Source organism: Sinocyclocheilus grahami, unplaced genomic scaffold (assembly GCF_001515645.1).
Source record: "Sinocyclocheilus grahami isolate Dianchi unplaced genomic scaffold, SAMN03320097.WGS_v1.1 scaffold216.1, whole genome shotgun sequence".
In the NCBI taxonomy this organism is placed as follows: domain Eukaryota; kingdom Metazoa; phylum Chordata; class Actinopteri; order Cypriniformes; family Cyprinidae; genus Sinocyclocheilus; species Sinocyclocheilus grahami.
This window is the reverse complement of record NW_015505395.1, coordinates 766,154-778,856: the sequence shown is the minus strand read 5'-3', so window position 1 is coordinate 778,856 and position 12,703 is coordinate 766,154. Positions and strand designations below refer to the sequence as shown.

At 35.3% G+C, this 12,703-nt stretch overlaps 1 protein-coding gene across 1 annotated transcript; it reads left to right on the top strand.

Moving 5' to 3' along the window:
* The first annotated feature begins 480 nt into the window (after positions 1–480).
* rab12 (RAB12, member RAS oncogene family) lies at positions 481–11,634 on the top strand. The gene is made up of 6 exons (XM_016286917.1): positions 481–897; positions 2,687–2,747; positions 4,920–5,058; positions 5,479–5,568; positions 8,023–8,127; positions 9,126–11,634. The coding sequence occupies exons 1-6, from the start codon at positions 693–695 to the stop codon at positions 9,231–9,233; spliced, it is 708 nt and encodes a 235-aa protein (XP_016142403.1). The 5' UTR covers positions 481–692; the 3' UTR covers positions 9,234–11,634.
* Positions 11,635–12,703: the final 1,069 nt, after the last annotated feature.

Sequence of the window (12,703 nt, the reverse complement as noted above, 5' to 3'; positions counted from 1 at the left end):
TGTGTGTGTGTGTATTTATATAGACAGACAGACAGACAGATAGATAGATGGATGGATGGATGGATGGACGGACGGACGGACAAATAGATAGATAGATAGATAGATAGATAGATAGATAGATAGATAGATAGATAGATGGATGGATGGATGGCCTATACCAATCATACCTGTGCAGTATTTAAATTGTATTAATAAATAAAAAAAAATTTACTATCAAAAATGGAGAAAGGTTCAAATGGAAAAAAAATTTTACACTATCGTGTAAAATATTTAGTTTAGACAAAAAAGTGTTAAATATTAGGTAGAATTAATATTTTGTTTATTATTATTATTTATTGCTTTTTAGTAAAACAAAAAAAACGATTGAAAAGGCGACAAATTTCCTTTTATTTTCCACATCTGACATATAATATTTGTAATGGATAAATATTCCAAGTGTGTTTATTCTAAAAGGAATTTTGCTCCGCTCTTCCTTTGGAACGCGTCGGAACCGGAAGTGGTGAAGACGTCACGGTCGCTCTCGTATTCCCAGCGCAGGACAACAACTGACTGACTGACTGAGGAGATTGAAAACTTTGACAAACTCTCCCAAAAAACCGCTTTAAAGTTTAGTAAAGTTTCCCTCCGTGATGCGAGGGCGTGTTTAAAGCGGACTGGCCGTGTGGCAGATGTTGGCCGGCCGTTAGTGGTGGATGGAGTCGGGGTTCGGTGTCCAGCGGAGGGCCGGCGGTGGCTCGCCCGCTGTGGGAGCGTCGCAGCGCCGCAGGAAGATGCCGCCGAGAGCCGCTGATTTTAAACTGCAGGTGATCATCATCGGCTCCCGTGGAGTGGGAAAGACCAGCCTGATGGAGAGATTCACGGATGACACCTTCTGCGAGGCCTGCAAGTCCACTGTGGGTAAGACAAACTGACAGAGAGAGAGAGTTTTTGAAGCTGTCAGTCTGGAGGATCAACAACAAGGACTGTCAGTTTATTTGTTATCTTTCTGCTTAGTTATCATAACAATGCATACATACCACATCGTGTTTATCTGCTCAAGGTATGAATAGTTAACTATAGATAGATAATGACTGAGAAAGCTATAGCCAGTTAGTTCAGCATAGATAAGTCAACTACAGATGGATAATTAATCAACTTAATATTATAGTTATGTAATTAAACGACCCCTAGTTAATATGGAATAGATGTAACTAAATAATTTGTAAACTGTATCAATGATTATCAGTGTTTACTTAGTAAACCATAGATGGTTATTAAAGATTAGATAACTAATTGTACATACTGTTTAGTAGAGATGGATAATTATAGCCAGTTTGGAAAGCATAGATAGTTAACTGAGATTAATTTGTAAATATTAATGGTTCGCAGTTGGCTATTAGATGGATATTAGTGTTTTTTTATTTTATTTTATTGCACAGATAGTTAACAGTGGATATTTTGGAAACCATAGATGGCTATTAAAGATTAAATAACTGTACATATTAGTTTAGTATAGATGAATAATTATTTCCAGTTTGGAATAATTACTATAGATGTTAGTAATTGGCACTTTGATGAATAGTTATTGTCAATTAAAAAAGCAATGGACAATAGTTATTTAGTAAAAATAGAAAACTTAGTAAAACATAGATGGTTTTATATATATATATATATATATATATATATACACACATACATAAATTACTTCTTGAAATGGCAAAATACATTTTAAATTGTAATAATATTACACAATATTATTGTGTGAATAGATAGATAGATAGATAATTATAAAACTATAAATAATATGAATATATTTGTATTTTCGTTTTTGTGTACATAATTTGTGAACTGTGCATAGTGATTTTGTTATGGATATTTTAATTTGGATAATAAAAAATGTCAAAATGTCAAAAATGTGCTTACCTTCTAACATAAACCGTTGCAGCAATATAATGACTACTGTAACATGAAAGCTTAGCAACACTTCAGAGGTCAGAGGAGTAGCTCTGGTCAGTCAGTTTTAGTCCTGACAGTGTCAACAGAAACATTTCAGCCAGATGTTAGGAAGCCACGATCTGAAAATCACATCTGTGCCAGTGACCACGTAAATCAGAGAAAATTGTCCTAATAATAATCACACTGTTGTAACACAGATGGATGCAAACAATTCAAATGATGTAAGAGTTTGATGTTAACATGAATGTGTCTAAACCGTTTTCATCCCTCGTTCTCATGCCCAGCTTTTTTATTATGTCGTTACATGGGAGATCTGCCAAGTGCTGAATCAATCTGCATCAGTCGTGAAGAAACACGCATTAAAATAATAAAACCCTGTGGTACAAAATCAGTGATTTTTAGCCAATACATAAATGTGAAAACTGATACAGCAAGGTTTTCACTCACTCGTGGCAGGCCTTCACATCAGATTAGTTGCATGCTTACTAACCCAATATCCCAGAATAGCCAGACACACGTTCACACAGCTGCTGTGACATCCCGACCTCGAGGTACTGCTATGTCACGCTTGTGGAAGTCATACAACATGATCTGTGCTTTGACTTTGGCTGTTTATTGCCTATATGTGTTACATTAAATATTAGTGATTTCAATTATGTGTTTGATTACGATGAATTGTAGAGCCACTGTAAAGCTTGAAGACGCAGTATGACTGATCTTTTTTCTTCTTGCTTGTTTGTTTGTGTTGAAGGTGTGGATTTTAAAATCAAAACGGTGGAGCTGAGAGGAAAGAAGATCAGGTTACAGATCTGGTGAGTGGAGAGGAAGTGCTGTGTCCTTATCATTGACTCAGCCCACCATGTCACTTCCTGTGTCTCAGAAGCACACGAGATGAAGTCGCTCTGCACCAAGTCATAAATTCCAGTCCAGAGTCTCTGAGACTCAGTCAAACATCTTGCATGTGTTGCTGCTGAGATTTAATCAGCTGTGATTGCTTACAGTTAACCAACTTTTAACTTACGCTGTGGCATTGAGTAAACTCACTGCGAGATTTGATTTAACCATCAAAAAGCATTATTAAAGCATTACAGTACACTGATCACTATTATTGTGACTTTTAATTTGTGATTGCATGCTTGCAGCATCCCAGAATTCAACAATGAATGTAAATATGTGGATTTTAATTGTGATATCACTAATATCATAACACTAACTGATGTGTATGTCCTTTTTCACCTACTCCTGCCAATCTTGCCGACTGCCGTTTGTTAATTTTATTCTATTCAGTTTTAATCTTTCCTTTTCGATTATTTTCTACAATTCTGTTGTGGTCTGGGTTCATGGCGCATTCTATTTCTTCTATTCTGCTCTATTCTAATCTGTTTCTTATGGAAGTGTTTAAAATATGTAATATAAAAAATGCAAGATATAAACTCAGAATTCATATAAACTCTTTTATTAATATAAACCCGCGATTCTGACTTTTTCTCTTCTGAATTTTGAGTTTGCATCTCGCAATTCTGTTTTTGTCTTTTTCCCCCATGGAATAAAATAATAATAATAAAAAGAAAAGGTATTGACATTTTATCCCACAATTCAGACTTTTCTTCTCAGAAATCTCTCCCCCTCAGATTTGCAAGAAAAAAAGTCACAATTACGTTTTAGATTTTTTTTATATCCTGTGGTGGAAACAAGCTTCCTTTGTTTCTTTTTTCTATTCTGTTTTATTTGATTTGGCTCTGTTCTATTATATTCTACTCATTTCTGTTTTGCTTTATTTAATTTGGGTCTGTTGAATTCTATTCTGTTTGGTTCTATTCTATGGAGTACTATTCAGATTCAGAGTTTCGTTTATTCTTTTCTATGTTGGGATGTCAATTTTCGGGAATTTTTGATTGTGATTTAAAATGAATACAGCAAATGCCATGTGGAAGACTCTTAATAATTTAAAAACATAAATGTAAGAAATCTATCTACTTTTTACTTTATCAGTTAGGCTGTTTAATATAAGTTTAATTTGTTTAATTTACCATTCATACCATTCACTAATAATGTGGGGCCTATAGAAAATACAGATGCTACTCTTTCTCATTGTGATTATGTCCTCTTCATTTTTACAGACAAGCCAAATCACAAAATTGATTAATAAACAATGGATTAGAATAGTCTATTAAATTATTAACCTAATCATGAACAACTCTAGTTCTTTTCTATTTAGTTTGGTACACTCTGTAAACTAATATTTCCGTTATTGCATACCTTTATTGTTCCAGTGGAATCTGGTTCGGTCATTTAGTAACCAAACTAATACTAACCTCCCATCTCCTCCCCACCCACTTTATCATCATTATTATTTCTTTTGACCCTAAAACTCACCGGCTTCTCTCACACCACGCTTCTGCAGATGTCTGCTTTTGAACGTCCTGTCTGTAACACATGTCCACTCACATCCAGCTACCCAGCATCCATGGCTGTCCTTCACTGTCCGTCTTAACCGCTCATTGACATGTGACGCCTCACCGGTCCTCTTTGTGACATCATATCCTGTTTTGGAAACATGCAGCCAGACTAGGGTGAATAAGGTACAGTAAAAACAAGGAAATGGACGTCTGTCATGTGCCATAATGTTCAAAATGAATCAGAATTTCCTTTTTCCTTAGAATCAAGAATCAGTGCTGAAATACACTGATGTTTTATGAAATTACTGGCAAAGCAAATGATCTGAGCAAGTCGATAATGCACCTTCCTGTTCTTTTTGTGAATGATTCATTGGTGCATGTTATGCTTGTCTTTGTAATCTTTTATTGAATTGAAAATAAATTGACTTTCTTTTTCAGCTGATGTCACAAACCCCTCTTACTTTTTCCATCCCTCCCTTCCAGCTGTCTGTGATTGTAGAGACACGATTTCTCTTAATAGTCAAACATATGATTTATTCCTCACTCTGGATATCATGCAAGTCTAATAATGTTGACTGATTGCAGGGACACAGCAGGTCAGGAGAGGTTTAACAGCATCACTTCAGCGTATTACCGCGGCGCAAAAGGCATCGTACTGGTCTACGACATCACCAAGCAGGAAACCTTTGACGACCTGCCTAAATGGATGAAGATGATAGACAAGGTACTCAAACATCTAAAACACTGATTAGTTAATTAGTGTTTCTAAGTCTTGCCGTTTTAAACATTCAAGCGTTTTGAACCATTCAAGCACAAGAAGAGGCTAAAGAGAACTCAGTTGCATCATATTCCGTGCATTCATGTAAACACCTGCTGCTGTCTGTCAGCTTTAACAAAGATCTATATGTAATTTATACAGTGAACACTATGCAGTGTTATTTTGCACTTAATTATAACATTTCTCTACCTGAAAACTAATGTTAGACCTTATTTTACTTGTAACAGCCGATGTCCTTTTTATTCGGGCTAGTTAAATTCATTTTGCGCTACCAAAATCTGAAGAATGCATGCCAGAAGGGCTACCAGGGATTTTGAAATTTTTTACTAAAGTTTTTTACTAAAGTGTTGTTTTGCTTCTGTGTAGTACGCATCAGAGGATGCTGAGCTCCTATTGGTTGGGAACAAACTGGACTGTGAGTCTGATCGTGCCATCTCACGACAACAAGCAGAGAGGGTGAGAGCAGTGTTATTTTAGTATTGTTTATATACCATATTAATAAATACAAATAAATATGTAATATTAGTTTTTAAAATGTTTTAATTTTAGTTTTAGTAATTTTGCCATTTGTATATATATTTTTATTTCAGTTTAACGTTATTTTTTATTTTTAGCACTTTATTTCGACTACTGAAAATAACTTAATAGATTTAGTTAGTTAACAATAACAATGTTGCTAGCTAATGATTGTTTTCTATAAGTAACTAAGGGCTCTTCCTTTTTTATATATATTTCTAATATAACTTCATTTGAAGATGCTGAGTTAAAAAAAAAACTTTTTATCATGTACATTGTTTTCACGACAACAAGCTGGGAGGGTGAGAAATTATTATTTCAGTTTTTATTTAAATTTTAGTTTTTTATTTATTAAAATTTAGTTATGTGCTTTTGTCATTTTGATTATTATTATAATTTTAAATCTTTCTATTTAGCTTTAATTAATTTTTATTTCAGTTTTAGGTTTAGTCATTAGTACTAATTTATTTCAGTTAATTGCTAAGGCAACATTTATTTTCAGATTCTAAGTATATAATGCACTTATCAAAATAACTAAAGCAGGCAAATGTCAGACGTTTTTTATTTTAATGGTTTTAATGACAAAAAGAGGTATTCAAAATGTATTATTTAACTTACAATTTGTAAAAGGAGTGGAAAAATATGTTCAAAAATATTCAATATAATTTTACAGGCAAAACAGGCAATACTTTTGGATTCAGCATCTCAGAATTAGGAAGAAACAAACTTCGGTTTCATTCAGCAAATATGATGCAAATATAAGTTATGTTTTTATACCTTTTTATTATTTGCTATTAGAACATTATTATTGCCTGAATTTACTTCAGATTCAGCTGTATAAAGCTGTCTCAGGTTTACCTTGACATTTAGTTCAGTGGAGGGCGTTGCTGCATTACGAGTCTTTCAGTGCATCCAAAGCCCTGGACACAGGGACATTATTCTGGACCTCCACAAAAAGATTCCTTGAATGCTCTGAATAATGCCTCCTCCAGCCTTCCCAAACCCACTGGGACTAAAGCTAACAGTACCAGTGTGTGAAAGCACACTTTATTTATTTCAGTTTTAGGTTTAGTCATTAGTACTAATTTATTTCAGTTAATTGCTAAGGCAACATTTCTAATATTTTCAGATTCTAAGTATATAATGCACTTATCAAAATAACTAAAGCAGGCAAATGTCAGACGTTTTTTATTTTAATGGTTTTAATGACAAAAAGAGGTAATACTTTTGGATTCAGCATCTCAGAATTAGGAAGAAACAAACTTCGGTTTCATTCAGCAAATATGATGCAAATATAAGTTATGTTTTTATACCTTTTTATTATTTGCTATTAGAACATTATTATTGCCTGAATTTACTTCAGATTCAGCTGTATAAAGCTGTCTCAGGTTTACCTTGACATTTAGTTCAGTGGAGGGCGTTGCTGCATTACGAGTCTTTCAGTGCATCCAAAGCCCTGGACACAGGGACATTATTCTGGACCTCCACAAAAAGATTCCTTGAATGCTCTGAATAATGCCTCCTCCAGCCTTCCCAAACCCACTGGGACTAAAGCTAACAGTACCAGTGTGTGAAAGCACACTTTACACAGGAATAGTTCACCCCCCACATTGTTATTTACTCGATAAAAGCAGTCCATACATCTTCTGAAGCCATACAATAGTTTGATGTGTTACCATTATGGAAAAGAAAGAGCCTCAGTCAGCTGATTGCATTAGAAAAGTATCAAATATTTAATTATTTGAATATTTAAGTGACAGTGAAAGTGACGTGACATGTGGCCAAGTATGGTTGCCCATACTAGGAATTAGTGCTCTGCATTTATCCCATCCTAAGTGCACACACACAGCAGTGAACACACACACACCGTGAACACACACCCGGAGCAGTGGGCAGCCATTTATGCTGCGGCGCCCGGGGAGCAGATCAAGGGCACCTCAGTTGTGGTATTGAAGGTGGAAGAAAGCGCTGTACATTCAATGATAACCCAACACATGCTGTTAAAGACTCCCACCACCAGGGGCGAAATGCCCATCTCATGAGAGTCCAGCCCATACGGATGATGAGATGATGGCCTGTCATTACCAGAGAAGATGAAAGAAAAACACTCTTTACCGCATATAATCATCCTTCACAAACTGTAGACTGTGCAATTTAACATACTCCGTATTTTGGTACCTCTAGATGCCAGTAGAGAACATCCGTATCATCACCCCCCACACACACACACATAGATGCATTTATGAGGGGGAAAAGACACCGCTCCACTCCCCCCCCCCCCCCCCCCCCCCTACAATCCCTGCCGGACCTGAGACTAGAACTCGCAACCTTTCCCCACCTTTAACCCATTCAAAACCACCATCACACTGAAATACATTTCTTTATTTCTGGCAGTTTGCTTCACGGATATCAGGGATGCGTTTCTGTGAGGCCAGTGCCAAGGACAACTTTAATGTGGATGAGATATTCCTTAAACTAGTTGATGACATTTTGAGTAAGGTAAGTGGAGCTGTTTTGACAAATACTTTGCTCATCAAAATGTTAATTCTGAAACATTTGATTAAAAATAGTGAGTTTCTCAGTGTCTGACGAGTCACGAGTGTTTCTGGCTCAAATTATATCATCATGAGATAAAAGGAGTTTTCAGGATTTCAGTAGACACGCAGAGATGGAATTTGACTATCGGCAAAAAGTCTGACCCAATTTGCTGTGAATAATGGCCAGTAATTGGCCACTTAGACAGGAAGGAAGCGTCCAGCCAACATGTAAAGTGACCAACTACACTTTACAAGTGTAGTTTATTAAATGTTGTACATGACATTTAGGAGACCAAATCAGGTGAGATTACATTTACATAACAAGTGTATTAGACAATAAGATCTGATGCCATAAACGTTGGCAAATGCAGTAATTATTTATAATTTTTTCCTTTTTTAAAATTTATTACAATTCCCATTAGGGCTGCACGATAAATGATAAAATTCTGATAAAATTGCCATTTTAAAATGTGATTTAAAAAAAAGTGAATTTTGTGATTATATAACAATATGATTGTGAATACTAGTAATAATAATAATAATATTTTACTGTAAAATTTAAAAAAGTCAAGTATTTAAGAAAAATCACTACATCACATGTATGTAATTCTGTACGTGACAAATAAAGAACCTCGAACCAGTACAACTGTAAAATTGCAATCTTAATTTCTTCAGTTTCAAATGTTGAGCTTTTATTTTGATGGAAAAATGCCTCTTTTGCTGACAACAGATGGTTTATAAGCACTTTGTCATTACAAGTTTGGGAAGATGTTTGGCACATGTTGCATTCTCGAATGCAACTCAAACGTACGCATTTCGGGTTTATTTTGATTAATCGTGCAGCCCTGATTCCCATCTCTTTTGAGCAAGATCTTACCATTTTAATGTGCAATGCACATCAGACAGCCATTGAAGAGTCTCTAACATCTTACAAACTGACTAAATGTTGTCCTTCCACAGATGCCTCTTGAAGTCCCCAGTAAGGAGCTGTCCAACAGCGTCCTGTCCCTTCAGCCCGAACCCGAAATCCCACCAGAGCTGTCTCCGCCGCGCATGCGCTGCTGTTGAGACTCGGTTCATGCTTTATTTAGAAACCCAACACCGCCTTCCCTCTGATAACCCAACACATGCTGTTAAAGACTCCCACCACCAGGGGCGAAATGCCCATCTCATGAGAGTCCAGCCCATACGGATGATGAGATGATGGCCTGTCATTACCAGAGAAGATGAAAGAAAAACACTCTTTACCGCATATAATCATCCTTCACAAACTGTAGACTGTGCAATTTAACATACTCCGTATTTTGGTACCTCTAGATGCCAGTAGAGAACATCCGTATCATCACCCCCCACACACACACACATAGATGCATTTATTTTTGACGGCCCATACTTACACTACCTCATTTCTGGGAAGCACAGGATTGCGTTTGTCCGACATGTGCCTTCCTGATCGGAAAACCGCTGCGCACGCATCACAAACATACATGAAATGAGTACATGAAATGTATGTCATAACCCATCAACTTCTATTTATATGTAGTATACATCATCATATATTCTCAGTAGAAACAAGAAACTACTATTTCTATTGGACGACGGATACTCTACCCTTGTCTTTCATATCACGTCCCAAACACGCATTTCTTATGGAAAACGTTCCCGGTCTCAATTTAGGAAGCTTTTTTCCAAATTGGTTTGGCATTAAAAGCGAAGTGGATGTACATTTCATGCCAAGCGTAATTCATTTCTGTCGGCTGTGTGTTTACGAGGTGGCGTGGTTGGGTTGTCCTTATGCCTTACGTCCTATCAGTGTTACTGTTTTGAGGTGGATTTTATGTTATCCGTTGTGTTTTGCACTACAATCCATTCGTAGCTACGTAGTTTACGAACAGCTGAAATGCTGAACGTTAGTGAAGGACCTATGTACAGAAGGTTAACCTTATCATTTAGTAGCGATTTGAGTTTTGTTGCTTCCTAGTCCTCTTTCGGTGTCACTTAACTTGAGTAGAATAAAGGAAGGTCAATAATTGAGTTCATTGTTTTATTCTCTAGATCTAGATTGCAGAACTGAAATGCTTTCACCGAAAGGGCTATTTTTCCGTGGAGAGCAGATTGGGAGTAAAACGGGACATTGGTTTTGATACTCGGACGGTTTCTAACCGTGCACTTGTTCCTAACAACACTCTTCAGTCTTCAGTTAACATCACTATGCTTCTGCGTTTCTGGACAAACCACTGACTCCACTGGATTTCAGTTGAATTGAATCATTTGCCTGCGTTAGATTGAGGACTTTAGTAATGATATAGCTGTGTTATATAACATGGGAACGGCTATTTCAGCTGAACCAGATATGCAGAAGCAACAGGTTTTTGTGTAAGTTTATGGAAATATGATGCTTTTTTCATAGAAACTGTCCATGAATATAGAGGACTGACAGTGTTACTGTGTGTCTGGAACGTCATCTACAAAAAAATATTTTTTGGGGTGAATTTAATGAAAACATGTCAAGGTCATATTTGACCCCCGAAATAAAAAAAAACAACAAAATGGGGGGTTCAATTCGACATATAAATGTTTTGGACAGGTTTAATGAGATTCACCATATTTCAAATAATAGAAAGATGAATTATGTGTGTTGTGGCAGTGTGTTTATGTTGTTTGTAATGCATTAATATTCTCGTCAGAACCAGTATAGTATTAAATAACCAAACTTGTGTCTGTTACTGAGGGACTCATGTTTGACTGTTGCTGAGGTGAAAAACAGCTTTTTTTGGTTCTGTGTTATTCTAACTCCATTTAACTCTTTATTTTTCAGATTTAACTTCTTTGAACTGTGTGTCTTTTGAAAGTTGATAACCAACCTAAACCTAATGTGTTAACAGTGTTAGGTAAAGTGTACTAACCTCAAAACGTTGATGTTTGCGGGCTTGTGCCATATTGTAACCTTATGAGATACTCTAATGATCATCCGATCCCTTTCACCAAGTGCTTTTTACTTTCTTTCTCTGCGGGATTGGCAGATGTTTCATTTATTTTGGATGGTAGTTGAATTTCTTCTGAACCTGGAGTCAGATTTTACTAAGCTATAACCATTTTTTAGTTTGTTTTGTTTTTCTTTTTATTGTTATTATTATTATTTCCATCAAACCCCCTGGTAATTTTTACATTTGTTGTGTGTCTGAAGGAGCACTCTCAAACCTTTGGCCTTTTTAGTTTTTCTTGTTTTTATTCATATTTTATTTTGCTTTGTTTGAAGCTTAGTAAGTCTGGCTTCATGCTCTTCAGAAAGACTGTCAATGACACATCAGTTTTCTTGAAAAAGTTAAACCCAGCATGCTCTTTGAACTCAGTAGAGTTTCTTAATTCTAGTAGCAATTCATGTTGGCTTTATAAACCTTCATTTTGTACAGAATAGCCTTGGTCTTGGTTTAGTCTCTCGGCCAATCACAGTACTCCATTACAAAAAAATGAAACGGATCTCATTACAATGCAAAACAGAAGAGTATGAATAATACGTTGATATTAGTTATTTGAAACAGTTTGGCATGTTTAAGCAATTTTGTGGTATAACTTGTGGCATTCTTAAACTAATGAAGTGCAAATAAAGATATATATTTATTACACAGATGTGCGCAACCATTCTGATGCTTTTCATTCACTTTACGTATGCATAAACTTACTTTTGCTGAATTTTATTCTATTCTTATATTACAAAATGTTTTAAATAATGTGTTTAGTGTTTTGATTTCACTTTTATGTTCAGAAATGTACTGCCTCCTTTTCACAGTATGATGGCGCTGTTGGATAAAGAAACTAATTGTATAACTACTGCTATCTAGCCAGTGTTAATGTACTATTGTTAATTTATTTAGTGTTATTTTAATGCAGCTTTTATTAATATCTTTAATTAACGTTTATTTTTATATTTTCAGTTTTTATTTTAATTATAGTTCGTTTTTTCAGTTTTGGTTTTAGTTTACTTTATTTATTTCCAACTAGTATGCTATTTTTAGAGCTTTAATTTCAACTGATTTCAGTTGGTTGCTGTATCATTTTAGTATGCTTGAGATACTATATTTTTTATTAATATTGCAGTTTTACGCAATATTTTCAGTTTTCAGTTTAATTGAATTTTTTACTATTTTGTCCTGTGTTTTTGTCGTTTTTAGTAGTTTTTGTTTTTATATATATATATATATATAATTTATTTCCGTTTTAGTTATTTTAGTACATTAGAAACATTTAACATTTTTATTTATTTATATACATAGTGTATCTGATAACACCATCAGTAAAATGGTGTTGTTCTGTAATATTGTTTAAAGACTCCCTGGTTGCATTTATTGGTTTTAGTTAGAAATTATTTTATTTTCATAACACATAGTTATCTAATGATAAAACATTGTTTCTCTCCCTGTATCTCTTTTGTAGTTGTGAGTGTGTGTGTGTGTGTGTGTGTGTGTGTGAGTGTGTGTGTGTGTGTGTGTGTGTGAGTGTGTGTGTGTGTGTGTGTGTGTGTGTGTGTGCGCGTGTGT

Excerpts from the sequence above, each read along its gene's own strand:
- rab12 (XM_016286917.1), top strand. The coding sequence starts at position 693 with ATGGAGTCGGGGTTCGGTGTCCAGCGGAGGGCCGGCGGTGGCTCGCCC. Across the intron at positions 2,748-4,919 it reads AAGATCAGGTTACAGATCTG|GGACACAGCAGGTCAGGAGA; the intron begins GTGAGTGGAGAG and ends GACTGATTGCAG. Across the intron at positions 5,569-8,022 it reads CACGACAACAAGCAGAGAGG|TTTGCTTCACGGATATCAGG; the intron begins GTGAGAGCAGTG and ends TATTTCTGGCAG.